This window comes from Alexandromys fortis, unplaced genomic scaffold (genome assembly GCF_014885135.2).
Source record: "Alexandromys fortis isolate MF-2015 unplaced genomic scaffold, M_Fortis_MF-2015_v1.1 scaffold_290, whole genome shotgun sequence".
Classification (NCBI taxonomy): Eukaryota; Metazoa; Chordata; class Mammalia; order Rodentia; family Cricetidae; genus Alexandromys; species Alexandromys fortis.
The window spans coordinates 274,714-301,011 of record NW_026068167.1 but is presented as its reverse complement, the minus strand read 5'-3'; the positions used below and the strand labels follow the sequence as shown (position 1 = coordinate 301,011).

General features: G+C 40.5%; 3 protein-coding genes across 5 annotated transcripts in view; 1 reads left to right on the top strand and 2 right to left on the bottom strand.

Annotated features, from left to right (window-relative positions):
- The window catches only part of St13 (ST13 Hsp70 interacting protein), a 46,802-nt gene that overhangs the window by 13,630 nt on the left and 6,874 nt on the right, over positions 1-26,298 (bottom strand). The window contains exons 1-5 of one of the 2 annotated variants that reach the window (XM_050128268.1): positions 16,525-16,771; positions 8,716-8,773; positions 3,923-3,995; positions 2,585-2,655; positions 666-732 (exon numbers count right to left, since the gene is read on the bottom strand). In XM_050128268.1, coding sequence (XP_049984225.1) covers positions 666-732; positions 2,585-2,655; positions 3,923-3,995; positions 8,716-8,773; positions 16,525-16,634 — 379 coding nt within the window. In that variant the 5' untranslated portion in view covers positions 16,635-16,771. Of the gene's footprint in view, positions 1-665; positions 733-2,584; positions 2,656-3,922; positions 3,996-8,715; positions 8,774-16,524; positions 16,772-26,298 lie in introns of those variants that run through there. The other variant, XM_050128269.1, reaches the window with a different exon arrangement.
- Xpnpep3 (X-prolyl aminopeptidase 3) overlaps positions 17,107-26,298 on the top strand; it is a 46,282-nt gene continuing 37,090 nt past the window's right edge. For both annotated transcript variants that reach the window (XM_050128265.1, XM_050128267.1), the window contains exon 1: positions 17,107-17,308. In XM_050128265.1, coding sequence (XP_049984222.1) covers positions 17,245-17,308 — 64 coding nt within the window. In that variant the 5' untranslated portion in view covers positions 17,107-17,244. The remainder of the gene's footprint in view (positions 17,309-26,298) is intronic.
- Positions 17,315-25,711, bottom strand: Dnajb7 (DnaJ heat shock protein family (Hsp40) member B7). The gene has a single exon (XM_050128270.1). The coding sequence runs from the start codon at positions 25,657-25,659 to the stop codon at positions 24,730-24,732; it is 930 nt and encodes a 309-aa protein (XP_049984227.1). The 5' UTR covers positions 25,660-25,711; the 3' UTR covers positions 17,315-24,729.

The following is a 26,298-nucleotide window of genomic DNA, read 5'->3' as shown; positions in this document are numbered from 1 at the left end:
GGGAAGGGGCATGCCAAGGAACACATGGAGGTCAGGAGATGATCAGTGAAAGTGGTTCTCTCAGATCAACTAGGTTTGGTATGAGTCCCTTTACCTGCTAAGCCACCTTGTTGCCACCAACAGCCATTTTTTTTAAGACCTAAAATTCCGGGACTCTAGTCCCATTCTAACAGATGTTTGGCCTACAAACACCACTTGCCAAAAGATATTACTGTATCAAAAGTTATGGATTGTCAGGATTTTTAAAAATCTTTTCTTTCTTTTTTGAGATAGAGTTTCTGTGTAGCCCGTCCTAGAATTAGTTCTATAGACCAGGGTGGCCTTGAACCCAGATCCACCTGCCTCTCCCTCCCAGTGCTGGGATTAAAGACCACCTCACCCTTTTCATCTTTTTAAAAGCTGCTTCTGAGCAGAGAAAGGCCATATTACATGCAGAAAGAGGCTAAGTCAAATCTGTCTATGCTAAAGTAATGTAACCAATGCTGAATGATTCTAAACTCTTTGCCATGAGAAAGGGGGTGGCTGGACAGTAGGATCTTAACATCTTCAGGATGGTAAGATAAAAAATTCAACCCTTCATGTTTACACTATTAACAGTCACTGAAGTAAAAAAAAAAAATCCCACTCCCATTGTTAAAGAAACACAAAAAGAACACACTACTCACCATTACTTAGGGCTTCAATGGCAGCCCCCTTCTTTTCATTTGCTTGATCCATCATCTCCTCAGTTATCTAACAGAAAACTGGAGGTTATTTCAGAAGTAGTGACACAAGCATGAGAAGAGAGGGCACTGTGGATAAGTCACTATCCACACATTCATGCATTCACCTGTACTAGTGAAAAACTAGAGAGTGTAAACCTTTTATACAAACATTTCACATTCTGCCTTACGTAGGACTTTTGTTTTGCTTCCTTCCAATGTCTTTCCTCTTCTAGTCCCTATAAAACGTGAACTACAGCCAGGAGGTGGTGGCGCACGCCTTTAATCCCAACACTCGGTGGCAGAGGCAGGCGGATCTCTGTGGGTTCGAGACCAGCCTGGTCTACAAGAGCTAGTTCCAGGACAGGCTCCAAAGCTACAGAGAAACCCTGTCTCAAAAAAACCAAAAAAAAAAAAAAAAAAAGTGAACTACTGCCTTTCACACTACAATCATAGAAGACACAGCACAATGACTAACAAAAACATATGTTGAATAACGTATCTAAAGTCGAATGTTTGACAGTAATTTTAACCACATCCATCTTATCGACTCTGCTGTGCGAAAATGACCCATTAAAAGTTCAGCTTTAATACCAATACTCAAGAGACAGAAGCAGGAGAATCTGCGGTCAAGGCCAACCTGGTCTCACTAAGAGTTCCAAGACAATTAGAGCTACATAAGAACCTGTCTTAGTGTTGATGGAAGAGGAGGAAGAGTGGAAGTAATCTGCTTTGTCTAAGAACAGAAAAGAAAGCTGTCTTTATATCTAACTAGAAAATTCAATAGAAGAGACAAGTTACTTGATCTGTACAACAAGAAACAAAAACACCAAGCAAGCCCGTTGTGGCAGCACACACTGTCATCTTAGCATTTAGGAGGTGGAGGTAGAGGATTGCTAGAACCAAGGCCAGCTTATTTACTAAGACCCTTACAATGCAAAACAACAAAAGCTACGTCAGAGCTCGTGTACACCACAAAAAAATTGTATGAAACAGAAACCAAGCCTATAAAACATAGTTTCCAAGACCACATAAAACTTCCACAAACACGAAAAAGTAAAATTCTATTAAAAAATCATAAAAAGAATTCAAAGAAAATTTATGTCACATATATAAAAATAGCTTTATGTATCTATGTGCAACCCAGGACACACAAATGAAAGAAATGTGGTATTTGTCTGAGTCTGACATATTTCCCTTAACAGGTTCTCCAGATGAACCCATTTTCTGACAATCAATATAACTGCATTCATCTTTATGGCCTGGTAAAAATCCACTATGTATACACACATATTTTCTATTTATGTGGTAGCTTGAATGTACATGATCATCATAGGCCCATTTATTTGCATGCTTAGACCTAGCTGATGACAAACTGAGACGTCTAGAAGGTGTCACACGTTAGAGTAGATATGCCCTTGTTGCAGGAGTGTTGCTGGGGATTTGAAGTTGCCATGGTGTCTTTTCACAGCAATAGAAGAACCAACTCACTGGCTGACAGGCAACTAGGTCAAGTCCCTAACTTGGCTACTGTGACAGTGCTGCATTAGGCACAAATATCCAAGTGTGCCTATGGCATGCTGACCTACAAGTCTGTAATCTAGAGGGGAATGGGATGGGGGAGAGAACACTCATGGTCAAAGAATATGACATACTTCAATCTGTCTTTATGAGGAAATAAGAATAATTACTGATTTGATCGGTATACACTATATATGTACTGAAATTATCACTCCATGTTTGAAAAATATGGCTTTGTGTTAAAGAGAAAATAAAATTTCTTAGATCTGTATTATAGTAATGGATTCATTGAAATATTTTGATCTACTTCTAATTTATTTATTAAATTCCTTTGAAAAACTAAGCTAAGTCGTTAAACTTACCTCTGCATTTTCATCTCCCATCTCTTGAGGGTTATCAGTGTCTGGCTCAATTACACCTTCATTGTCAATTTCTGCAAAAATTGAAAAAAAGAAAACCACAACAATTAAAACCTAGGGCTGGAGAGATGGCTCAGAGGTTAAGAGCATTGCCTGCTCTTTCAAAAAAAGTCCTGAGATCAATTCCCAGCAACCACATGGTGGCTCACAACCATCTGTAATGAGGTCTGGTGCCCTCTTCTGGCCTGCAGACATACACACAGAATATTGTATACATAATAAATAGATAGATAGATAGATAGATAGATAGATATTTTTAAAAAAATTAAAACCTAAACTAAACGTGTGGGATAGCCTAACAGTCATCACTGACGAAACTATTAATATCATATGAACTGATCTAGGTGTGGCACAGGAGTAAAGCACTTGTTAGTTTGTTGGCGGTTATAGGTATTAAAAATAATATCTCAAAAATCAAAACTACTTGCTTGTATAACTATGAGCTAGTTTCACCTGAACTCTGATACATTATAAACTATTTCCCTATTAAAAGTAACTACTAGTAACTATTTGTAGGGAAGCCTACTACTTAGGGGTAGGCTGAAAAGATGGCTCTATGGTTAAGAATTCTGGCTATTCTTTCAGAGAACACCAATTCAATTCCCAGCACCCACATGATAGCTCCCAACCATCCATTAACTCCAGGTTCCATGGGATCTGATGTCGTCTTCTGGCTTCTGAGAGCAATAGGTATGCATGTGGTGCATAGACAACATGCAGAAACCTGTACACATCAAATGATAACTTTAACAGAGACTACTACTTGAACTGTTCTTGTAGTGATGATGGTAATATATACGGTGTAGCAAATTAACTGAACTTGAGCTCCTTCCCTGGAACTCAACACAGTGAAGGAGAAAACTGACTCCCAAGAGTTGTCCTCTGACCTCCACAAAACCTCCCCATCAGCAAATTAATAAACTTCTCTAAAAATTTTCCAGAGATATACCACAATGTTTTTAAAGGCGCTGATTCAGACAGCACAAGTTATAGAAGAGCAAATTAGCTAATGACAAAATACGATTTCATTTTTAATAGAATTAACTTCAAAAATCAGGTGTAGATAAATTCTATAACACATAAGAAGTCAGTATTATAACCAAACCAGTAAATAAAAACAGCACCTAGCACTCAGGAGGCTGAGACAAGAGGACTGCCTCGCAGTTTTAGATCATTCTCGGCTATAAACTGAGATGCTGCATCAAAAATAAACTGTTAAACAAAAATACCACAGGATTGAGTTACCAAGGTTATCTAAACACATTACCATGTACTACTCACCTAGATCACTCTCCTCACTTGATGGTTCATCCGTCTTTATGCTTTCCTCTGTCTTATCATCTCTTTTTTCTTCCTAAAATTAAACAGTGCTATCAGTACTTAAAAACATAGCACATTTTGTGTTTGTGTATGTATATAACATATACACATAAATTTATTTTATTCAAATATACTATATCCTTCCTTTACTTCTCATTTCTAATTAACTTTAGATCTGGTACCCTATCCACACCTTTAGGATAGGTATTTTAGAATTCAAACAGTCTGAGGTTCTTAAAAGCAAATATAATTCACATAGGTAATATTCTTTCACAGGCATTATACGCTGACTCTCCATAATCTAACATCTTGGCTGTATATGGAAATGCCTGCCCATAACCACAGCACGCAGATAGATGCCTGAGAATCAGGAGTCTAGGAGGCCAGCTTACACTGCACAAGACTCCCAATCTCAGAAAACAATATGAAAACATTAACATTTTATGTGAAATGAACCATACTACACATGATTGATGATAAAGACTGAAAACAGACAAGACAGTAGAATAGGGTAGTTGGAGGACAGGAGTTTGAGGACACTCTGGGCAACAACATGAGACTGTATGTGAAAGAGCACATTTTCAGATTGTGATTGTTCTTTTGAGTTTCTCTGTGTATCCCTGGCTGTCCTGAACTCATTTGGCTGGCCTCAAGATCTGCCTGCTGGCATGGTGTTTTAATGACAAATATGTTCTGAATACTTCAGCTTCCAAGGGTTGCTCAGTTTGAAAACTGCAAAGAAAGTATCCTGTCAAATTGTAACACACAAAGAAATTAAAAAGAATTTAAAAGAGAACATGATGGAAAACAAATTTTCTCCCCACCTTTTAGTACCCCATGGTTTCATCTAATCTGATACTGGAAGGACAGGAGATAAATTTGCACTGCCAACCTGTATATACTCATCCAACTGTCAACAGAACAGAAGTAATTTAACTGCACTTTTAGGTTCCTTCCCCCTTGCGATCTTAAACAAAGTCAGGCCAGGAGTGGTGGCACATGCCTTTAATCTCAGCATATCTCTTTGAATTAAGAGGCCAGCCTGGTCTACAGAAATTCCAGTCTGCTAGGGATACACAGTAAGACTGTCTCCCAAAAACAGAGCAAGATGGCTTAAGTCTCAACTTTAATTTTAAAATATTTGATGAGTAACAAATGTGCAAACTGTAGGTATGTTAGCATATACTTCTATTGTGGATAATTTTGTTGTTTGAGATAGTGTGATAGTGTCAATAAAAATGGCCCCCCCTTAGGCAAATATATTTAATGCTTAGTCACCAGTGAGTGGCACTATTTGAAAGGATAAGGACATGTGGCCTTATTAGCGCAAAAGTGTGTATCACTGGGAGTGGGCTTTGAGGTTTCAAAGTCTCAAGCCAAGTCCAGTGTCTCCCTCTGTCTGCAGATCAGGATGTAGGTAGGTCTCAGCTTCTGCTTCAGTGCCTTGCCTAACACTGTGCTTCCTGCCATGATAATAATGGACTAACCCTCTGAAACTATAAGAAAACCCTCAATTAAATGTTTTCTTTACAAGAGTTGCCTTGGTAATGGTATCTCTTCACAGAAACAGCACAGTGACTAAGATATATAGCCCACACTGGTCTCAAATTCACAATTATCCTACTTTAACCCCACAAATGCTGAGATCACAGGTACACACCACACTCATCTTGGACTAGTTATAATTCTAATCCAGGACATTTAGATATATAGGGTGGTATATGTATGTATGTTCATGTGTGTGCACATTATATGAATATAGAGGCCAAAGGATGTTGGACATCTTCATTAGTAACTCTTTACCATATTTGTGAAATAGGGTCACTCAACTAAAGGTCTTTTATACACACTTGTATATGTCTGGTATTTGTGCAATTTGCCTGTGGTGACTTAAATGAAAGTGGGTCCCAGGGACAAATATATACGAATGCTTGATACCTAATGAGTGGAACTGTTTGGCAAGGATTAAGAGCTCTGGCCTTATTGGGGGAGGTGTATCATTAGGGGCTGGCTCTGAGGTTTCAAAAGTCCATGCCGTTCCCAGTTCACTTTCTCTGCCCTGTGCTTGTGGATCAAGAGGTGAGCTCTTAGTTATCCATCCATCACCATGCTTGTCTTCCTGCTGCCATGCTCTCTGCCATAATGTTCATGGACTCTCACCCTCTGAGACTACAAGACCCCAATAAGCTCTTTTTTCTATAAGGTGTCTCAGTTATGGTGTCTCCTCACAGCAAGAGAAAAGTAACTATGATAGTGCCCAAGATCATAAAAGTGTCAGTGAGCTGCAGAGGTTTGCCTGGCTGCATGACCATCCCTAAGATTAAAGGCCTATGCCACTATCATAAAAAACTTCATCCATCAAACTGATACAAACTTAGGGTCATCTGAAAAGAGGAAACCTCAAATGAAGAATTGCCCAGATCAGAATGGCCTGTAATTATATCTGTGAAGCACCTTCATAATTAATGTAGAAGAGGCTAGCCCACTGTGGGCAATGCTACTCTACTGTGGGACAATAGTCTGTACCCTGTTCACTTGTATTTTAAATAAACACTGATTGGTCAGTAGCCAGGCAGGAAGTATAGGCGGGACAACCTGGCAGAAAGTAGAGGCAGGGCACGGAGAATTCTGGGAAGAGGGAAGTCAGTCTGCAGTCCTCACCCAGACACAGAGGAGAAAGATGTAACTGCCTCACCGAAAAAGGTACCAAGCTATGTGGTTAACAGAGACAAGAATTATGGGCTAACTAGGCGAATCAGTTTATAATTAATGTAGACCTCTGATTTCTTTGGGACTTAATGCAGGAGAAACTTCATACAACATTACTCCCTAAGCAGGTGGGCCTGAACATCACAAAAAAAGTAGCTAAGCCAGATGTGGCATATACCTTTACTCCAAGCAGGTGATTCTCTGTGAGTCTAAGGCCAGCCAGTCTACTCTACACAGAGAGTTATAGGCCAGCCAAAGCTACAAAGTAAAACTTTATCACATACACATATACAAAGCAGCTGAGTAAATGAACAGCATTCTTCCATTCTCTCTTAAAATCTGCCCTGGAATTTCTCTAAACATTCTTATCTTCCTGACTTTCATGTAGTACTAAACACTCCACAGCTTTTCCAACTCAAAGTTCCAAGTTTGTCTGCAGCCTGACACCAAACCAACTTAGATCCATCACAGCAACAAACCCATGCTTCTGGCCAACAGAAAGAAACGTAGAACATAAATTAATGCCAGAAGTATGGCCACTAAACACGGCTTCCCATTGGATTGTTAAAGCATTAGAATTACTAAAAACTGTGGGTCTTTTAAAGTTTTATATTTCATATTAATATCACTGGAGGCAAGAAAGAAAAGGTCAGTTTAAAATCATGCTTGACAAGGGGTGAAATGTCATAGTTAGCCACCTGTCAATTTGACACAAACCTATAGTTACCTGGGAATAGAAAGTCTCACTTGAAGAAGTGACCAGACTGGCCTGCAGTCTTCTTTGCTGAGACATTTTCTTCACTGCTCATTGATGTAGGAATGTCCAGCCAACTGTGGGATGGTACACCTCTAAGCAGGTGGGCTCGAGCTGTAGCTAAGCTATCTATTAATCATCATTACTCCACAGTTTCTGTCTCCAGGTCCCTACGCTGAGCTCCTGTCCTTTATGATACTGTTACCTATCAGCTGAAATAAACCCTTTCCTCTTTCCTCTCCAGGCTGTTTTTGGTCATGGTGTCTACAACAGAAACAGAAGTCACTACATCTACAGCTTGGGGTTTCAAGACAGGGTCTCTGTGTGTATCCCTGACTGTGCTAGAACTTGCTCTATTGACCAGGCTGGCCTAAAAAAAAAAATCTGAAATCCACTTGTCTCTGTCTTTCCAGTGCTGGGATCAAAGGTGAGTGCCAACACCACTCTGCAACACCCAGCTTTTTAAGTATGAGCTGGGAATGCGAACTCAGACCCTCAGGTAAAAAGTAAAAGAAAAAAAGCTGTTTTCCTTTTTATTGGGGAGATGTCCTATGAGGTAATCCAGAATGGCCTGGAGCTCTTTATATAACACAAGACGACCTAAATCCTCGATTCACTTGCCTCTGTCTCGCAAGTGCTGAGATTACAAGCTTCTATCACCACATCTGGATTATAACTTCTATTTTCTTATACAAATTAATTAAGCCTTTAGAGTTCCAAGTTAAACAGATTTTTCCGATCAATTTAAGACAACTAATTAGAAAACTTGGGAGGAAAATCTCAGTCAAGAAAACAAAAACTACTGAAAAATATGTGAAGTGTTATTTGCCCCTTCATACTCAAACCATGGGCACCTTTCCCGACCTTTCATGCCATTCTGCCAAGGATGCTAAAACAAAACCATGATTCATACTCTTCATCCTCGGCAATTTCCGCTCAAGTAGCAGGGACAGGGGAAGAGAATGCTCTGAGGTCTTTATCCCCTCGTGCAGCTACTGAAGAGACAAGGAGCAGCAGTACAGAGCCTACTATTCACAGGCTACTAAACACACAGGTGACATTATTCTGAAACAGCTGGCATCCAACTTCAAATTCTCAGTTTTAAATCAGCTTCCAGATTTGGTCTAAGATAAATTTTTCAAAGACAACAAATTTAAAAGATTATACTTCTAAGTGAGAACATTAGGAATAATAAAACTTGTGAATAGCAGTTAAAAAAAAAAAAACAAAAAGACCTATTTAAAAAAAATAGTGTCTTATCCCTAAACAAATAAAAGAAATTTGAACTTACCTTGACATTTTCTTCTGATTTAGTTTTGTGAGTAGCAGGTGGTACTTTACCTCCCATGCTTCAAATAAGAAAAGACAGTTGTTTAGAATATTCACCATAAGTTCACTAAAAAGCAATTAACTTCTATCTAAAAAGGGCTAAATGTCTTGATAACATTTCAAAGCTTAGAAGAGTACACTCTTAATTAATATGAATGCTGTTATGATTAAGTTTGTTAACATCAAATTGTTTTTGACACACTAGTGTATAAAATCTTTCCCCTGTCACTTAAGAGCCTAATAAATTTCTATTATAGCTATCAGTACCCATTCCCAAAGGAAAAACAAAAGACAGAGAAGTCAATAAGAACACAATGATAAAATCATCCCCTAAGACATCAGCTCAGAAAACGGTATGATATATCTGAACAGCAGAAATTTAAGGTTGACACTTGGCCAGAGTATGTCAGGAGCTCAGGGGCCACTTGGTTCTTTGCAAAGCCCTGCTTCCCAAATAGTTTAAGACAATATACAAATAATAAAATTCAGAGGGGAGAAGACTACAAAAAAATAAGTTTACATGCTTTTTTGTTATAGACTCATAAATCAACAGTAGAATGCCTAAGTGGTTGATGGGTAAAAAACAAATCAGCAGAAACAAAGGCAATTTAAGGCTTTAGTAACACCCAAAAAGACCCTTAAGTGTCATTTACTAAGATTTATTTATTATGTATAATAGTCTTCTTGAATATACGACTACAGGCCAAAAGAGGGCACCAGATCTCATTAGAGATGGTTGTAGCCACCATGTGGTTGCTGGGAATTAAGACCTCTTAACCTCTGAGCCATCTCTCCAGCCCCTTGTTATTTCTTTTTTAAATCTTTTAGTGTTGTTTATTCTATGTGGTATGAAAAGTGCAAGTGTACAATGTCGAAAAGTCAGTACTCTTCCACAATGAGATCCTAGAATCAACCCAGGTTATCCATCAGTCCAGTAAGCAAGCAAGCACTTCTACCTGCTGAGCCATCTTACCAAGCCACCATTTCTTTTATGACTAGAGCTGTCCTACAGACATTGGCACTCCTTCCCAATGGAGAATCTGGATGTAAAGCATATACCTAAGTTGAATTTAGATTGGCATCAGTTTGCAAGTTGTTTACACCAATTTACAGTAGTTATCAACACTGCATGGAAATAGCACTTATTCAATTCTGACTTTGCTATTCCCCACTCAATTTCCAGCCTTTCTGGGTATATGCTAACATTTCGTTGTATTAAGTCCCTTGTCGTAAAATCTTGGTCATCTGAAGAACACTTTTATAATATTCAATTCTCATTCAGGTTTTCATTACAATATCTTATTCTTGAGCATTCTTTTATATTCTGTCCATGAGCCTGTGTCAGTGTCATGTGTTGTCAATGTTTTCTCTCATCTGTGACAAGCCTTAGTATCTTTTAGTAAACCCAATACAAAACAGAAGTTCAAATGCAAAGCAACAGATAGAAAAAAATTTTTTTGGTTTTATTTTGTTTTTTTTTTTCATTAAAAAAAAAAGAGATTTTAGGTGCTTGAGAAATGGTTCAATGGTTAAGAGTACTCATTGTTCTTGCAAGTGCCCTAGGTTCCGTTCTCAGTACTGACACAGCAGCTCCCAACTGTCTACAATTCTAAGCTTAATGACACACAGTTGTGAGCAATGGCATGGGTGCTGAGAATTATACCTAGGTACTCAAGAAAGCAGCCGATGTTCCTAACAGCTAAAGCTTCTCCCCTGCCTCTGGTTTTACTTGTTAAGACAAGAGTCATACTACAAAGCCCAATATAACCTTCAATTTTTGATCTTCCTACATCTTTCTAAGATTACAAGTGTGTATGTCATCATAGTAAACCAAATTTGACATTTCTTTTTAAGGACCATTCATTCAAGAAAAAAAAAATGCGCAGGTTTTCTGTTCTAATTACACACATACACTCACTCTATTACTCAATATACTCAATGAATAACAGTTTCTATATGACAAAAGATCACACAGTGTGTTGGGGGGGAGCTGGCCCACGCCTTTAATTCCAGCACTCAGGAGGCAGAGGCAGGCAGACCTGTGAGTTTGATGCCAGCTAGTTCTAAGACAGCCAAGGCCACACACAGAAACCTATCTCGAAAAACAAAAACAAACCAACAAAAAAACAAAACAAAAATACATGATCCAAAATGCCTTAATTTCCAATTCAGGAAAGCAAAATGATTTAATAGCATCACAAACATTTCTACACAAAAAAAAAAAAAAAAAACCAAAACAAAACAACCACTTTTCAAAGGAACACACATAGTAACCAAACACTGGCTCTTTGAGGTTAAATTTTAATGAAAATACAGAGCTTTCTTAAGCTGTGTTTTTCCTAAATTCCGAACTGCCGTGTCAGGAATGTAGGGTGACATCCAAACATAGTTACAACAATTTAACTCTGTAAAGTGATAGCCCTGCCAAGAAATGCAATTCTCAGAAAAGCTCAGACAAATCCAAATTAAGGGAAAGGCTAAAATATCTGGATTGTAATACTCAAATTGTCAAAATCATGAAAGCCAAGGTAAAACTGAAAACTTTCAGAATGAAAATGAAACATGGCAACAGAATGCAACCTGTAATTCTAAGGGTTGGATATTATTAATTCATCCTTGTTAGTTGCCTTACTTGGATGGCTACATTGTAGAAGACTCATTATTAGCAGGAAACACTGAATGGGATTGAGCACGCTGGCAGCCTACTATCAGGAATCAATTTTGAAACTATCCCAAAATTAAAGAATTAAACACAGGCCGGGCGGTGATGGCACACGCCTTTAATCCCAGCACTCGGGAGGCAGAGGCAGGCGGATCTCTGTGAGTTCAAGACCAGCCTGGTCTACAGAGCTAGTTCCAGGACAAGCTCCAAAGCCACAGAGAAAACCTGTCTCGAAAACCAAAAAAAAAAGAATTAAACACAGAACAATTTATTCATAAACTGTATCTCATGTTTCTCACATTCCAAATTGTAGTTCATTACTTCAAGTCTGTACCAATTTTAAATGTAAATTTTAGTTTTTTGAAATAGGGTTTCTCTGTGTATCTTTGGCTGTCCTAGAACTCTTTCTGCAGACCAGGCTGGCCTTGAACTCAGAGACCTGTCTGCCCCCGCCTCTTGATTACTGGGATTAAAGGGTGTGTGTCACCACACCCAACTTAAATATGGATTATTTTGATTAATGTTCTCAATGTTCCAAAACTTAATATACTCACACAAAGCTTCATTCATAATTGTCATGAGAGTTAAAATCTTCAGTCTACTTTCTGTTATTATTTAAGCACATGTACAAACTCTGTACTGAGGTAGAAATGCACTCTATCCACCATCAAATATTCACTCAGTCATGTTCCGTGAACTGTGTGCCACATAGTGGAACAGAAAGACATCCTGGGGACTTAATTATCACCAAGTGCAATGATAAAAGTAGGTCTAAGACAAAGTTCAGATTTAGTTTTATCTATTTGTGTATTTTTTCCTTTTTTTGAGACAGGTCTCATGAGCCTCAGCTGGCCTGGAGTTCACTATGTAGACTAGGCTACTCTCAAACTTAGAGACCTACCTGCCTCTACCACCCAGATGTTGGGATCAAAGATGTGCGTCACCCACGTCCAGTCTCTTGTTACCTTTATTTCAATCTAAGTTGAAACTAGATTGAGTGGGTATGTAGCACAGTTAGTAAAGTACTTGCCTAACATGCTCTGATGGATTCAGTCCCTAGAACTGAAAACCTCCATTTTTGTATATGTGATAATTTTAAATAAGATTATTTCATTTCTTTCTCCTCTGCATCTTTGTCAGCCACTGCAAATTGGGCTAAGTACCGAGACTTCTAGATCCAGGACTATTCATGTTATTAACATTTGTGTTATTACGTTATTAATAACATTATCTTAAATTGTTATTAACAGAGTTGAAACCATTTGAGTTCTTTTTCCATACAGTCAGTGTCCGCTCAAAATTAAGGTGTTGAAAACAGTTTGCTATAAATGCTGCCTTTGTTCAGACTAACATTATATTTGATATAAAAAAAAAAATCACTGGTTACTGGTGATGGCTCATATACTTTAATCCCAACACTTGGAAAACAGAGGTAGCAGCCTGATCTACAGAACGAATTCCAGGACAGCCAGGGCTACACAGAGAGATCCTGTCTTGAAAAGCAAAATAAACAAAAAGTATATTTTTAACTATTTTTCATCATCCCCTCTTCCTAAGAGGAATGAGGGAAAACAAAAATTTAAGTTTTCTCCTTTGATTTGTCTGTTTCACCTAAAATCTTAGTAATAGTTTATTTGGGAATCCTTCCTTTAACAAGCTATGAGTGGATCAAATAACAGAAATACCTTTAAAAAAAATTTATTTATTATGCCCACAGTCCAGAAGAGGGTGCCAGATCTCATCACAGATTGTGAGCCACCAGATGGTTGCTGGAATTGAACTCAGGACCTCTAGAAGAGCAGGCAGTGCTTTCAACCTGAGTCATCTCTCCAGGCTCAGAACAGAAATATCTTAAGTTTTAGGATTAACAAGCTGTTCATCAGAGAAAAACCACTAAAATTCTGTCTCAATTCTCAGTCCTAACAATGATCTAATGGCAACATGGAGTTTTTTGTTTTTGAGAAAGCAAAAATTTCAAAGGAAAAAAAAAAAGGGGGGGGATTGTTGAAGGGTGTGCATCAGGGCTCAAAGCCAAGTTACACAGGTGCGCAACCAGACCTCAGACCTACAAAACAGGATTCTCTTCCATTGTTTTAATAAAGTTACTACAATAATAAACTTTTAGAGTTCTATTTATTCAACAAGTAAAAATCCTAGAGCAGTTATAAAAATGGCAGAGAGAAAAATAAAAGGCTTAATGGGGAAAACGCTACCACACAAAACACTGACATTTTGACTTGCTTTTGGAGAATATGCCTGCTCAGAGAACTAGTCTCATAGTTTTAGTAATCACCAGTCCCATTTTCCCCACAGAAAATGACTACACCAGTTATTGCTCATGTTTTAAAGCAGCATTTCTCCACCCTCTTGAAATGCAACTTTATTTTTTTTTTAAGATTTTTATTTATTATGTATACAGGGTTCTTCTTGCATGTATCCTACAGTACAGAAGAGGGCACCAGATCTCATTAGAGATGGTTGTGAGCCACCAAGTGGTTGCTGGGAATTGAACTCAGGACCTCTGGAAGAGTAGCCAGTGTTCTTTACCTCTGAGCCATCTCTCCAGCGGCCTTGAAATGCAACTTTAATGTGAGGGTTTGTTTATTCTTTTAGGGAGTGGAAGTGGATTTTGTCTTTAATCAGGGTCCCGCTATATTCAACCAGCCTGCAGCTGCCTCAACCTTCAGAGTAACTGGGAAGTCAACAACATGTTGCCCCACTGTTCCCACTTTATAATTCCTTGCTAGCAGGGTGAGTTTCTTTGGGGGAGGGGGGAGGAATATGCTGGAACGAGCACTAACCCTCCCACTAGAAGTAATTTTTGAAAGAACCCCTTCCTGGACAAGATTTGCAGCCCTTCTTTTGTCAGCTAAGGAGCCTCCCCTCCAATATGGAGATTGCTAAACTACTAGAATGTAATTATCAAAATAAACTTTGTACCATTCATCTGTTCTCCCCCTCCCTCGGCTTTTTGAGACAGGGTTTCTCTGTAACCCTGACTGTCCTGGAACTCGATCTGAAGACCAGGGTGGCCTCAAACCCAAAGAGATTTGCCTACCGCTACCTGCTGACTTTGAACACGTGTGTCACAACCACCTAAACAGTTAATACTCAGCTATACAGATTAGAAGGGTTGAAGCCCATTCAAAATGGACCTCTTCTGTCACAACCAGCCTTGAACCACAACTCTTGTTTCCTAGTTAACACTTGAAAGGGAAGCATCAGCTTTGCCATTTGGTAGGTTTAAAATATGGAAGGGTTGGAGAGATTACAGTTCACCAGTTAAGAGTATTTGCCGCTCTTTCAGAGAACCTGGGTTTATTTCCCAGCACCCACCCACATGGTGGTTCACAACTGTGTGACAACAGTTCATAAGGATTGGATACCTATTCTTGCTTCACTAAAAGGCGTGCAGTGTACTTAGTAAAGTGCAAGCAAAATACATAAAACATACATCTTTCTAACAATAAATTTAAAACATGAAAGAGTACTTCCTAGGTCAGAGTATCGGGGATATGACGAAGCTCCTAGTGAAAGGAAAAGAATCTGAGTTTCTCCTGTCCCTGGAGACATTACATTCTAAACCACCCAAAACATTACATACCAAGGCTGGGGAGATTGTTCAGGGATTAAGAGTATTTGCTGCTCTTGCATTCCCAACACCCACAATAGTGGATGGAGTACAGACATCCACAACTCTATATCCAAAAGATCCAGTGCCCTCTTCCCTCCCTGGGTCTCGAGCATGTGTATACTTGCAAAACACTCAATACACATAAAATAACCTAAGAAATGAAACTGCTCGTGTGTTGGCAGACGGCTTTAATCACAATACCTGGCAGAGACAGGTGGATCTCTGCTTTTGAGGCCAGTCTGGTTTATACAAGTTCTCAGTATGCAGAGCTACATGGTGGGAGCCTATCTCAAATAAATAACAAATAAATTCTAAAAAGAAAAAAGATTACATGTTATTTATTGGGTCCTCCCCTAAAGAGTTAACCCAGAAAACAACCCCTCAGAAAAGCTGATTCACCTTAAGATATGCAAGAGAAATGAAATAACTGACCTTAACAAAGTAAAGCCCAGAAGTCCTTCTCTCCATGGAGAAGCTTTCAGACCTCCACAACTAAGACTGCTTTTTTCCGGATTCTAATTAAAAATAGAACTTCACCTTTCCCCCATCTCTTCTTTGGATATTAACTAAAGTTCTTAACAAGCTCGACCTGGCACTGAATTCTCACTTTTCCTCAAGATCCTCCCCCATTTCTACAACTGCTTGTAAGCTTCCACTGCGGGCCCTAATTCGGAAGGCATGACTTAACTTTCTCTTCATCCCCCTCCTCCCTGGCAGCTGCCGAGAGTTACAGCTTGCCAGCACTGTGTCCCCCACCCCCCGCCCAAATTCTAATGCTCCTCAAGCTTCCTGTTAATTCTGTCCTAAAAATCTTTTATCGACGAGCCAAAAGAACGAAGGGGAAAGCCAAATCCGAGCAATCCAGTCTCCCAGCAGCCGGCACAGGATCAGTTCACGGAATTACTCGTACGCAGGCGAAACACTCTCCAGTTAGTCCTGCAAGCACGCTGGGCTTTGCAAAACCATTTTGCTACAGGGTCTGAAGTGACGGGCGCTACAATTACCTTAGGTACAAATGATTCCTAACACAATTCCAAGCAATTAAAATCTAAGTACCGTACGTTACAGATAATTTAAGGTATCAGAGATTAAGTGAGTTACCACTATTAAGATAGCAGTTAAAACAATATATGGGTCAAGGCAACTTAAGCAAGACGCCAGTTTCAAAAACAACCCCTCTATATATGCTTTGTCTTGTTTCGCGCATTATTTCCAGTGCTCAAATCCCCACAATTCTCCACATTTATTTCTCCCAAAACACACCCCCCTGGAGACTTCGTTGTGGGAAACCCAGCTCTAACCTCTGCTTTTTCACCCCGAAACTACCCGAAGCTTCTGACCCCCGGATAACCTCTCAAAGCCACTGGGGAGCGAACCACGGAGGGGCCTAGACCCGCTACCCTCCGCCCCACGCTAGCTCGGGCCCAGCTCCCCACTCTTCCCGTCCCCAACGGTCCGCGGGGCCCAGGGCTCACCTCTCCACCCACTCCCTCAGGAAACGCATTTCCTCGGTGTGCAGGACGCTCGGATCCTGCTTACACATCTTCACGAAGGCCCGAAGCTCGTTCACTTTGCGGGGATCCATGGTCAAGAGGCGGGAGGCGAGGGGCGGCTGTGGAGGCCCGGGCGCGGCTCAACGTGACCGAGTGCAAGGGGGCGGCTGCCGCGAGGCAGAACAGACTAGAACCTCCCCGGCCGCTGGCTCCTCCCCACCAACGGCCTCGTGACCCCGGGCCTTCGCTCGCTCATTCCCACTCCCTCTACCTCTGGACTTGTGCGCCGCCTCGAAGCTTCTGGAAATGTAGCTGTCCGTGATACTGCCTGCTTCTAGACCCCGACACTCTTACGCGTATTTTTAACTCTGATCTAGCTCCTGGGCTAGATGAAAGCCCTTGCGTCAGTGCTTTCGAGCGGCAGACAGGGAGACATTTGGAATAGGATATTCTGTGAAGGTGAACGTTAAGCAGAACGAGACGCCCTACGGGGGTGGAAAGAGGCGGGGCCTGTGGGACGGGCGCGCCAAAACCCAGCCGGGTGACGTCACCGCTCCGCGCCGCCGCAGGAAGAAAGCCCGCGAGCGGCGCCTGCCGGAAGGGGCCGGGCGGTTGGCTGGTTTCCTGGCGACGCGGCTGTGCTGGCGGATTCTTTCCCCCCTGCAATTCGTACTGTCTCTTCCTGACGCGTGTGTGCTGGCCATGCCTTCCCTGCTCTCAACCCCCAAGCTGGTTCCCGTAATAGCCAGGCTCCGCGGCCTCTCAGGTTAGAGTCTTTCCCGCCGGGGTCCCCTCCAAGTCTTCCCTTAGAGAAGCCTAAAACAGTCCAAAGAGCTACAAGTTGATGAGCCTGGTTCTAGACCGGTCGGCTCCTGGGCCCCCACGGATTTTTCTTTTGACCAGCTGCTCTGAGAAAGTGGGTTTTAGTTTGATATTCTGGGAAGCTGAAATGTCTGAAGAGAGGGAAAGCCCGAGGAACTGTCTTCAAAGATGTTCGAATTCGGAATTTGTATCTCTTATCAAACTTGGCTAAAGTATTGCATGTCAAGTACCGTTTGTTTCTGTTAGGGCGACGTAAAATCTGTCCGGTTTTCAAAGGTTTCAAAGGGGAGCTAGCACGAAAAATGGAAGAAACACGTTCAGGAACAAATGTCAGTTCAGTTCACAAAGTACTGGAGATAAGGGGGACATGGCTAAAAGTCTTTTATGAACAGTCAAACGGCGCAGAGACCGCTAACCTTCAGCGTACAGTGTGATGAGCAATTAATCTGATTAACATAAAATTTTATACTGAAAAATGTGTCATCCACCTACCAAGGGTATCAAATATTGGATTATATTTCAGATGAGTTGTGCAGAATGTTAACCAGAAAATAGGGTATTTGACATCAAAACTTGTCTTGGCATTTGTGTGTGAGACTTGGGCTCGCTGAAATTGAATTTTTTATATCAGCTTTCTATTTTAAAAAAATTGTTCATTGCACCAAGCTTGTTCTTTAAAGTTTGTTGTGCCTTTGAAGGGAGGAATGAAAATAAATGAGCGGTTGATCAGTTATTATCACAGAGGCCTATGACCAGCCAGAGACATCTTCTTGATTCTGATCTTTAACTTTGTTGAACTTCGTGTAAACCCCGATTTGATCCAGCTTTAGGACTAGGTACTGAACTAAAATACATAAAAATCTTGTAAATTTATTGTAGTTTGCCTCTAAGAAAAGTAAATTCAGTATCTTATATTCCCACTAAATTTTTTTTTTTTAGCTTAATGAAGGAGAGGCATTGAATCTTCAGTATACCAATGCGGAACTGAACCGCGATTGAGGCCGATGTTTGTTACATGGTTATGTCTAGTCTTTATACCACTTCTGAGTCTGAATTCTGCTAGTTAGAGTTTTTTTGCCGCTTCTCATTTTGTGAGCCAAAAACTGCAATTTCATTGAGTTACTTTTGAGTCAGTAGCTAATGTCGATGCATCTCTACTCCCCACTGTTGCTCACAGTCTAGGATTGGGAGATAGACAAGCAACGGATGACCTTATGGCTGAAAAATTACAATCTTGACCCAAGGGATAACAGAACAAAGAAAAGATAGGAATGCATTTGCATTTTAAGCAATGGCTATCCATGGAGTTAGGGTTTGAGTTTCTTGTGAATAGGACTTGGACTGTCTGTGGTGTTGCTTACTCTTCTTTTTAAAAATATACTCTTATTAATTCGTCAATACTTCCATACAATGTATTTGAGTCATTCACCCCTCCTCCCAGAACTTACCTCCCCAACTACATTGTGGTTGCCTTTCTTTAGAAAGACTCTAAATCGTTGCCTCTTAAACTTCCTAATGCTTCTACCCCTTAATAGAGTTCATGTGCTGACCCAAACCAAAAATATATTTTTTTTTCATTTCTACATCATAACTATAATTTTGCTACTGTTATGAAGCGTAAACATCTGATGTATAGGATCCGATATACAACCCCTGTGAAAGGTCGTTCAACTCCCAAAGGGGTCACACCCCGCGTGCTGAGAACTGCTCTAGATTGAAGACTATTGACTGCCTTAAGAAGCTTCCTAACCCAGGTGATGTGTGCATGCTTTTTATCCTAGCACTAGGGAGGTAGAAGCAGGTGGATCTCGGAATTTGAGGCTAACCTGGTCTACATAGTGAGGCCTAGGACAGCCAGAGCTACATAATTGAGACCCTTCCCCCCCCCAAAAAAAAAGAAAAAGAAACTTTCCTGAGGAAGGTATGAATATCTGAAGTGAGAGTAGGTTTTTTGGTTGGTTGATTGTGGGTGATGGGGATTGAACCTGGAGCTGACTCTACCACTGAATTATACACACACACACACCCCAGCCCTGCAAATTTTGCTGATTTGAAGTCCTCTTAGTTGAGAGAGAGGGAGAGAAATGGCACGTCCCTCATTTAAAAGCTGTCTAACACGTGCACAGGAGGTTGACTTGACTACGTCATACGCAGATGACGGCGCTCACACATGCACCCAAGGTCTTAGCTGAATCATCCGTGTGTGATATAACCACACATGTGGGGGCCCCGGGACCATTAGGCACTTCTGCCTGAGGGCCTGTCCGCACATGCATGGCCGTAGAACCCGGAAGTGTTTTCATTTTATATGGATGGTAATGTTTTGAAGTATTTTCAAGGTATTTATATCATTTGAAGGTATTTATATCAAAATGACTATTTGGTCTAATGCATAAGCTGCAATCTGTTCACTCCCAGTTAATCTTAAATTCTAAAAGGAAGATGATGTAATTAGCAGTGACTGACAAAATCTATCTTGTAGTAAGACTTGGACTGTAATTCCTGGACATATTAGAAAAAGCTGGACTTTGGCTCAGTGAAGACCTTGTAGATTCTATCAAGAAACAATGAGAGCTGGGTATTGTGGTGCATACTTCCCAGTACTGGGAAAGCAGGAGTAAGTGGATCTGAGTTCAAGACCAACCTGGAGAGTAGGGGAACTTTTTCCCCCCTGAGACAGGGCTTCTCTGTGAGATAGTCCTGGCTCTCCTGGAACTCGCTTTATAGACCAGGCTGGCCTCAAACTCAACAAAGATCAGCCTGCCTCTGCCTCCCAATTGCTGGGATTAAAGGTAGGTGCTACTACTGCCCAACCTTTTGTGTTGAAGGGAATGGGCCCTTTGTTCCATCCTGCCCAGCTATCTTACACCCAAAATAATCACACAGAAATTGTATTCATTTAAACACTGCCTGGCCCATTATCTCTAGCCTCTTATTGGCTAACATTCTGCCCAGGCCGGGAGCGTCAAGCCACAGGCATGGTCTCAGGTACTTTGTTCTCAACACGGAGTGGGCACACAAACATCCGGGCCCACAAGTGCTCCATAGTCAGAGTTTGCACTGGCGGCAGGGCCCAGGAAGCCTTGTTCTAAAATGGCAAGGCTTTTGTTGTTGTTTTTTGTTTTGTTTTTGCTACAGCTGAATCAGGAAAATCTCTTAAAGCAGCTGCAGCAAGCCACCAGCAAACAGCAAGAAGCTGTGTTAAACTCTGTATTCTTTTTGAAGCTCTCTCGGATTTTACACGGAGTCTGTTTACCACGTTGGGCACCACTCTGTTGTGAGGAGAGAGGGCCTGCTTTTGGTATTGGCCGCCCAGCTAGCTTACACCCGAAATAATCACACAGAAACTGTATTCATTTAAACACTGCCTGGCCCATTATCTCTAGCCTCTTATTGGCTAACTCTCACATATTAGTTTAACCCATCTCCATTAATGTGTATCTCCACTTGACTGTGGCTGACGGCATGATTCTAACCAGCGTCCGTCTTGGGCAGGAGAACCATGGTGTCTGCCAATCTGCCCTTCTTCCCAGAATTCTGTTCTGTCATCCCTGCCTACCTGAGTTCCACCCTATCAACTAGGCCAAGGCAGTTTCTTTAATAACCAATGAAAGCAACACAAACACAGAAGGACCTCTTACACCATTTTTGTTTGTTTGTTTTTCAAGACAGGGTTTCTCTGTGTAGCTTTGGAGCCTGTCCTGGAACTCGTTTTGTAGACCTGGCTGGCCTCAGACTCACAGATCTACTTGCCTCTGCCTCCCAAGTGCTGGGATTAAAGGTGTGTGCTACCACCTCCAGTCAGCTAGCTTTTTTTTTTTTAATTTAAACATTGAGAAAGATAATTGAATCTAAATTTTTAGCTAAAAGTGGATAAAGGGCCAGATGTGGTAGCACATTCCTATAATTTTAGCACTTGGGAGATAGAGGCAGGAGGATCAAAAGTTCATGTTCATCCTTGGCTTCTTAGCAAGTTCAAGGCCAGCCTGAGCTACATGAAATCCAGCTCAAAGAAAGGAGAGATGAATTGGAGGACATATAATTACAGTCTTGCTGTTTTTGAGATGTTGGGTTTTGGTTCTGGAAATGGATTTTCTTATTTCCAACCTTACTCCTTCATGGAGACAGGTTAATCTAAGTGACACATTTTATGTTAATGGCATTTAAAATAGTCTAAGCTTTTATGATTTTCTGAAAATAACTTTGGATGCTAATTGTCCCCAGTTTCTCCTAAAGGATAAATTACCTTTCCTCCCCACTGAGAATCAGACAATACTAAGCAAAAGTTTACATTTGCTATGGGAATTATTTAAAAATAGTAGTTATACCGACGGTGGTGGCACAGAATTTTTTTTTTTTAATCCCAGCACTTTGGAGGCAAAAACAGGTGATCTCTTGATTCAAGGCTGAGGCCAGCCTGGTCTAGGACAACCAGAGAAACCTGTCTTGAAAAGCAGATAGGTAGGTAGGTAGGTAGGTAAACAGACAGAGAAACCTGCCTTGAAAAACAGATCAAAGGAAGGAAAGTAAGTTGTTTCTGGCTTTCAGTTTAGTGTTTGAACAAAGGTGATAGGTTTCAGTGTTGCTGGATGATTTGTTTGCACCCTTTAATACTGTAATTTATAAGAATTTTGGGACTAGAAGCTTGATAATGCTTAGAATTGACAATAATTACATTTCTAAAATACAAAAAGAAAAAAGGATACATATATGGCCAATAATGTAATAAAGGAAGAAGTTAATGACAGATTGTGTAAACACAAGTCATGCAGCAAATTGTTTTCATGCTTAATAAAGTTTGTGTAGCATAGCCAAAACTTAGCCCCTGCGCTGCTGTTTCCTGTGTTCCAAAGCCTGTTGGTCTCCACTTCTGTCATACCCTATCAGCATAACCTGTTCGTTCTACCTTTTTAGTATATCCTAATGCTATCACTTTTAAGTCACACAGACCCCATTGCCACCACCTTGGACCAAACTGTGGCAATATTTTAATTTCTCTTTTTCTACCCTTGCTTGAGTCTTTTGGCAACTGCGAAGAAGTCCAATTTGAATATGTGATTCCTCTCCTCGGAGCCTCCTGTGGCTTACTTCCTCCCATGCAGTAGTTAACATGCTTGTGAACCAAGCAGCTCCTGAAGAATCTGCTTTCTTTCAGGGCTTTGGCTTCGTCCATTTGCTATCCTTAACCTGCAGCACTGGTCTTAGTGCTCCTCAGACTCCTCCCATGCAGCCTACAGCAGGAATGTTACACCTTGCTAGTCCAATATCTGGGATTGTTTCATCAAATAGCCACATGGAAAAATTATAATTCTATACTCCAAAATTTCTTTGCTCCATCTCTTTAATCAAGCAACTAAAAAAACCTAGCAAATCCTGTTTTACTTAGATATGTCTCCAGTTTGTAGACTCAGTGGCTTTTGTTTGCATAGTGCTGTGTGTCCCTCAAATACCTTACTCTGCTCACTCAACAGGCAGTAGGCCCTCAAATCATAGTGCTCAGTGTTCAGTGGCTGAGAGGATGAATAAAATGTGGAGAAGCATCATGAAGATGGAAGCATTACAGAAAGCTAAGATATGACAGGGTTAAAGTAAAAGGTTTTTTTTATTTTATGTGCATATTTTATCTGTGTGAAGGTGTCAGAACTCCTGGAGCTGGAATTACAGACAGGTGTGAGCTGCCTGCCATGCAGGTGCTGGAGTTGAAGCCAGGTACTCTTTAAGAGCATCCAGTGGTTTTAACCGCTGAGTCATCTCTTCAGCCCCAAGTTAATTTATTTTTTTTCTTTGTTTTTTTGGTTTTGTTTTGTTTTTTTTTTTTAAATTTATTATGTATACAACATTCTGCCTCCATGTATGCCCGCATGCTAGAAGAGGACACCAGATCTCATTACAGATGGCTGTGAGCCACCATGTGGTTGCTGTGAATTGAACTCAGGACCTCTGGAAAGAGCAGCCAGTGCTCTTAACCATTGAGCCATCTCTCCAGCCCCGTTAATTTATTTTTAAAAGAAACAAATTTAAATAAAAAGTATTCAGCTCAAACCATTTGTTTGGTACCTAATGCATTTGTAATTTACCATTTTTTCTCCCAACATGATCTTCAAATGAATTAGCTGTAGCTATTTTATAGTAAAGCATTTGTAGATCCTACATACAGACACAATAAAACTAAAACATTTCTTATCTGGAGAGAGTGGCTGGTGACCTGCAGCTCATGATACAGCCATGTTTATTCCAAGGAATTGTGGGTAATCCTTGTAGTATAATACACACTAAATTTAGTTTACCATGTTAGACATTTTTAATGTGCAGTTCATTGATATTAATATATTCACATTGTTGAGAAGTGAGGTTCCAGTATGTTTTTATTTTGCAGATCTAAAGCTCTGTACCCACAAAACAGCTTCTTCCCCACTTTCTATCTCAATTAGACTGCTTTAGATACTGTGTAACATTTACTTTTTAATATTTGTTTATGGGTGACTGGCTTATTTCACTTAGCATCTTAAGATTTTAATATTTCAAAAATTCAGAGGAAGGGACTATCAGGAGACTGCATGTCTGTGTGTGTGTGTGTGTGTGTGTGTGTGTGTGTGTGTGTGTGTACATGCTCGTAGGCATGCATATGCTCATAAGTGTGGCTACTTACTAATTTTTGTTAATATCTTAGGTCCTTAATGAGCATTTGGGTTGTTCTTACCTCTTGGCTACTGTGAGCAGAGCTGCTGTGAACATCTGTACAGATATGACTGATTACTTCAAACTTAAAAGATATGACTGATTACTTCAAACTTAAAAGAAAATACTGCTAGAATCTGAACCTATAATCCTTCATAGACTTTTATCTCCTAATATACATTTACCAGGAGTTTGTGATGGTACTAAAGGAATTAAATGGGTCATAAACTCTTGGGGAAAATGCTCAAAAAACTCAAAAGTAAATAAAACATTAAAAGTCTTTGTAGTTTCCCATAGTTTTAAAATAACTGTTCCCACAAATTCATCCTTTTCTGATATAACTTATTCACACAACTACTGACCAAATGTCCATAATCCTGTAAAAAAAAAAAAATTTAAGCCAGGCATGGTAGTGTACACCTTCAATCTCAGCAACTGAGAGGCAAAGATGGGCAGATCTCTGTGAGTTTGAAGCCATCCTTGTCTCTGTAGCAAGTTCCAGGCCAGCCTAGGGTACATAGTTGAGACCCTGTCTCAAAAACACACAAAAACAAAACAAAACCAAAGACCCCCACCTATTCTTACATAGTATTAACAAATATTATCTATGAAACTCTTTGATTAACCAAAACACACAAAAGAGTGGTGTTTAAATGTTATATGCTCATAATGTGTCTGAAGAGGTAATTAGTGATTCCTTTTGTTTGACTTCTTCTGCTGCCCCTCTTTGTGCTTCTTCTTTTTTCTCCTACCACCTTCTTTGAATCCTGCTGAGAAAATGGAAGGCTCCTTCTTGCTGGTGACCCAAGGTGTACCTTGTTCATTGTTGTCCACAGTAGTATATTGAGATATGTTTGGGGGGCTGTAGGAGTTTGATGAATAGTTGTTGAGCGACTGTCTTCTCCAGTGTCGTTTTTCTGCAAAGCCCTCTTCATCTGCCACACTATTTAGAAGAAAGGATTTCAACTCACCATCATCCTCAGCTTCTCTTTCTTGATAGTTCTCAAAGGTTTTCTTTGTATTGATGTTCCTTCCATTAACAATTCTGCCTGAAGGTGTGATGGGTATGCCCATCCCAGTGTCATCAGATGCCAGGGAAGAGAATGAAGTAAGGCCCTCGTGCCCCAGTGAAACGTAAGACGTATATCCTGTGTCATAAGAAGAAAGCTTGGCAAACACTGGGTGGTCATACGAACAAGAGAAAAGGGATCCGGTGCCTCTGCTTCTGCTTCCACTAGAGCTTCTCGAACTGCTCAAAAGGTCCTCAAGTGAGTCTTCAAAGAAGTGAAATGAAAATGGGTCCCTTTCACCAAAAATCTCTTTGAAGACTTCATCTGCCTTACGGAATGTAAAGCCATACTCATATTCATCATCAAGATGACTTCCATCTCTGCCATTTAATCCTTCTTTGCCATATTTGTCATAAATGTTCCGTTTTTCACCATTTGATAATACTTCATATGCCTCGGCGACTTCTTTGAATTTTCGCTCTGCTTCTTCTTTATTTTCTGGATTTTTATCAGGATGCCATTTAAGTGCCACTTTACGGTAAGCTCTTTTAATGTCCTCCAGTGACGCATATCTCTGCACTCCTAGAACTTCATAGTAGTCCACCATGGTTTGACAGAGTATTAGACACAAACACCCTTGATAGTAAGCACTGTGTTTTCCTTGCAGCTCAAGCTCTGTTGCTGCAGCTGGTGGTAGAAGTGACCGCAAATAGGCACATTTTTACATTGAAGGTAATGTTAGTGCTGGGGGCCACTGCTGAAGGACTTGAGGGTTCTGATTATGTAGCAACAAAGGAACAAGCATATGTCAGAGCTGCATTATGGTGTCATACTGGGGTAGAGATAGGGATTGAATCTTCCGAATGTAATTTCTCCAAAGTCACTCTGGGCTAGAACACCTCTTATCTTTCTCCCATATCTTCCTGTGTGATCTGTGCCGATGGCCACAGCATCTCTCTTATATGTTCTGACTTCCAGATTACTGGGCCTTAATTATTGCTTGGTTCTTCTGGGTTTGGTTGATTGGTTGGTTTGGGTTGTGTTCCACAGCATCCCTCTTATATGTTCTGACTTCTAGATTACTGAGCCTCAGTTATTGCTTGGTTCTTCTGGGTTTGGTTGGGGTTTTTTTTGTTTGTTTGTTTGTTTTTTGGACAGGATTTCTCTGTGTAGCCCTGCCTGGCTATCCTGGAACTACTTCCTCTGTAGATCAGGCTGACCTCAAACTCAGAGATCCTACTGGTGC

Bases quoted from the DNA above. Each gene is read 5' to 3' on its own strand.
- Dnajb7 (XM_050128270.1), bottom strand. From the start codon at position 25,659: ATGGTGGACTACTATGAAGTTCTAGGAGTGCAGAGATATGCGTCACTG.